The following is a 2,355-nucleotide window of genomic DNA, read 5'->3' on the forward strand; positions in this document are numbered from 1 at the left end:
CTTTCCCCCAGCCGGCTGGGGGGGAGACACGGGATGGAGATTCCCTTCCAGGCCCTGTGGGGGACCCCTCCTCTACTGATCCCAAGCGAGCCTCCGTGAGGGGCTGTACGACGGGGACCCCTAGGCACCCACATTAGGACACGGCTGGGAGGCGTGTTCCAGGCAGAGGCACCACAGGCGGCCACACCGGAGCAGGAAGAGGTGGGAAAAGCTGGGTTTATTTGAGGCACCGAAGCAGGAGGGCTCCAGTGTGGGGGGCGGGGTGAGAGGGAACCCCTGGGCCCGGCCGCCTAGCCCTGGAAGCCACAAGACCTGCCACCGAAGCCAGTGGAATGTGGGTACGGAAATGCCCAGGACTGGCTCTGGTGTTGGCACTTGGGGCACTCAGGGCTGCTTCCCCGCAGCCCTCCACCAGGCATGGCCAGCAGTCACACACTGACACAGCCGGGAGTGTCCACAGCCACGGCACACATCCCGCTCCAAGACACAGTGGCACAAAGCACATTTTACACGCCACTGTCTGGGGACAAGGTCCGGGGCTTAGGTATCCCTCCCAGTGCGTGTCTGTGATGCAGTTCCGACTCCGAGACCCACAGGCTCCAGGAGGACCCTCATACCTCCCCAGGTTCCAAGAGGAAGGTCATATCATTGACCCTGGAAGTGAGGGCAGCTGGCCCCTCTGGGGGCAGATGTAGGTGCAGGGGGCAGGCTGGATGGTGGGGACTGAGGGCCGAGGGGGTGGGATCAGGCCGGGTGGGGAGTTGAGGGGTCTGGGTCGGGCTGGGCATTCCTTCCTGAGCTGCGTAGTCGGGGCTGGGCACCGGGTCCAGGTGGTCAGGGGCCAAGCCTCAGCACGGCTGTCAGCAGGCTGAGCAGGAGCCCGAGGCCGAGCATGGTGGCGCTGGCCCGCAGCCCGCCGTCCGCCGCACTGATGTTGCACAGGAAGCTCTGGCAGCAGTGAGTGCCCATGGATGCCACGCCGAGGTTGACATTCGGGGGGGCGGGGCAGACTGGGGAGCAGCCCTTGTTCAGGCTGTAGCCAAGGTCCACCACATTCCCTGCACCAGAAAATGAGAGTGTGAGTGGGCGGGCAGAGAGGGCGGGGCGGGGGCCGGGGCGGGGGCCGGGGGCGGCGCTCACCGATGCCAGCGGCGGCAGAGACGGTCACACAGTATTTGTCAGAGTCGGAGCAGACGGTGGGCTTCAGGCAGTAGAAGTTGCTGTTCTGATTCGTGCAAGCGAAGCACACCAGGGAGCGAGCTGCGGAAAGGGGACACGCTGCAGGTGACAGTGCCACGCAGGGTGTCGCGGGCGGGGGCGAGGCCTCCGCTGGGAGCGGGTGGGAGGAGTGACGGCTAGGATGTGGGAGAGGAGCCTCTTAGGGTGCACAGAGGTCACACGGAAATGAGCTCCGAGGATCCCTGGTCACCCTTCCGGAGAGAATGGGGAGAGGGAGTCCAGCCCCCCAAAGTCTGGGGCCCCGAGGGCACCTCACCTTGCTCCACACCCAGAAGGGCGGCCAGCAACACGGGCAGGAAGACCTTCATTCCGGAAGAGGCCGGCTCCCGTCTGGGTCTCGCGATGCCGAGAAAGGCCCTGTGCTCCGGAGAGATGCAGCTCGTGGGGGACAGGCCCTGGCTCGCCCCGGAAGCCTGGTGCCCCACTGCATCGACGGGGCGGGACCCACAGCTTCGAGCGGTAGGGTGAGAGCACAGGGTCGTTGTGCTTCGTCCTAACCTCCCCCCACTCAGGGCAGGACTCCCTCTGGCTGAGACCCCTCCTCAAGCCTGTGGCTCTAGTGCTGGGGAGAGAGGGGACTCGTTAATGTCCTCGGAAGCACACGCAAAGGGAGGCCAGAGTGGCTGCCCTTGATCCTGGGGGTAAGGGATGGTGACAAGGAACGCAAAGCAGCTTCCAGAGCTTTCTGCGGCGCATGCTGGCGTATGTAGCTGAGCCCCTGCCTCGGGCGGCTTTGGCCCCGGGGAGGCTCAAACGTTCTGTGTGTTATTCAGTGCTGAAGACCCACCCGATAAGGACCTGCTACCCCCCCACTCGGGGGCTGGGAGACAGGCTCAGCGAGGCCCAGGGCGAGTCTGCTGGGTGGGGACGAGTCTGAGGGGTGGCCCTGTACTCTGCACCGGGAACCCTAGGGCCGAGGCCTGTAGCAGTGGGTGGAGAAAGCATCTGGAATGTGACCAGCTGGGGTGCTGTACAGCTGGAGGCATGCGTGGGGAGCCTGATGCCATCGCAGGGGGCAGCCCTGGGTGAGGGAGGGGCATTCCAGGCCTGGGGGGCCAGTTCTAGGCCCCCGGAGGACGGAACACCCAGGAGAGAAGAGGTGTCCGGAGGGGCTGG

At 65.5% G+C, this 2,355-nt stretch overlaps 1 protein-coding gene across 1 annotated transcript; it reads right to left on the bottom strand.

Moving 5' to 3' along the window:
• Positions 1–196: 196 nt before the first annotated feature.
• LOC105301994 (lymphocyte antigen 6E-like) lies at positions 197–1,787 on the bottom strand. The gene is made up of 3 exons (XM_011374928.2): positions 1,496–1,787; positions 1,141–1,260; positions 197–1,058 (listed from the first exon to the last, which is right to left on the bottom strand). The coding sequence occupies exons 1-3, from the start codon at positions 1,545–1,547 to the stop codon at positions 835–837; spliced, it is 396 nt and encodes a 131-aa protein (XP_011373230.1). The 5' UTR covers positions 1,548–1,787; the 3' UTR covers positions 197–834.
• Positions 1,788–2,355: the final 568 nt, after the last annotated feature.

Source organism: Pteropus vampyrus, unplaced genomic scaffold (assembly GCF_000151845.1).
Source record: "Pteropus vampyrus isolate Shadow unplaced genomic scaffold, Pvam_2.0 Scaffold256, whole genome shotgun sequence".
NCBI lineage: Eukaryota > Metazoa > Chordata > Mammalia > Chiroptera > Pteropodidae > Pteropus > Pteropus vampyrus.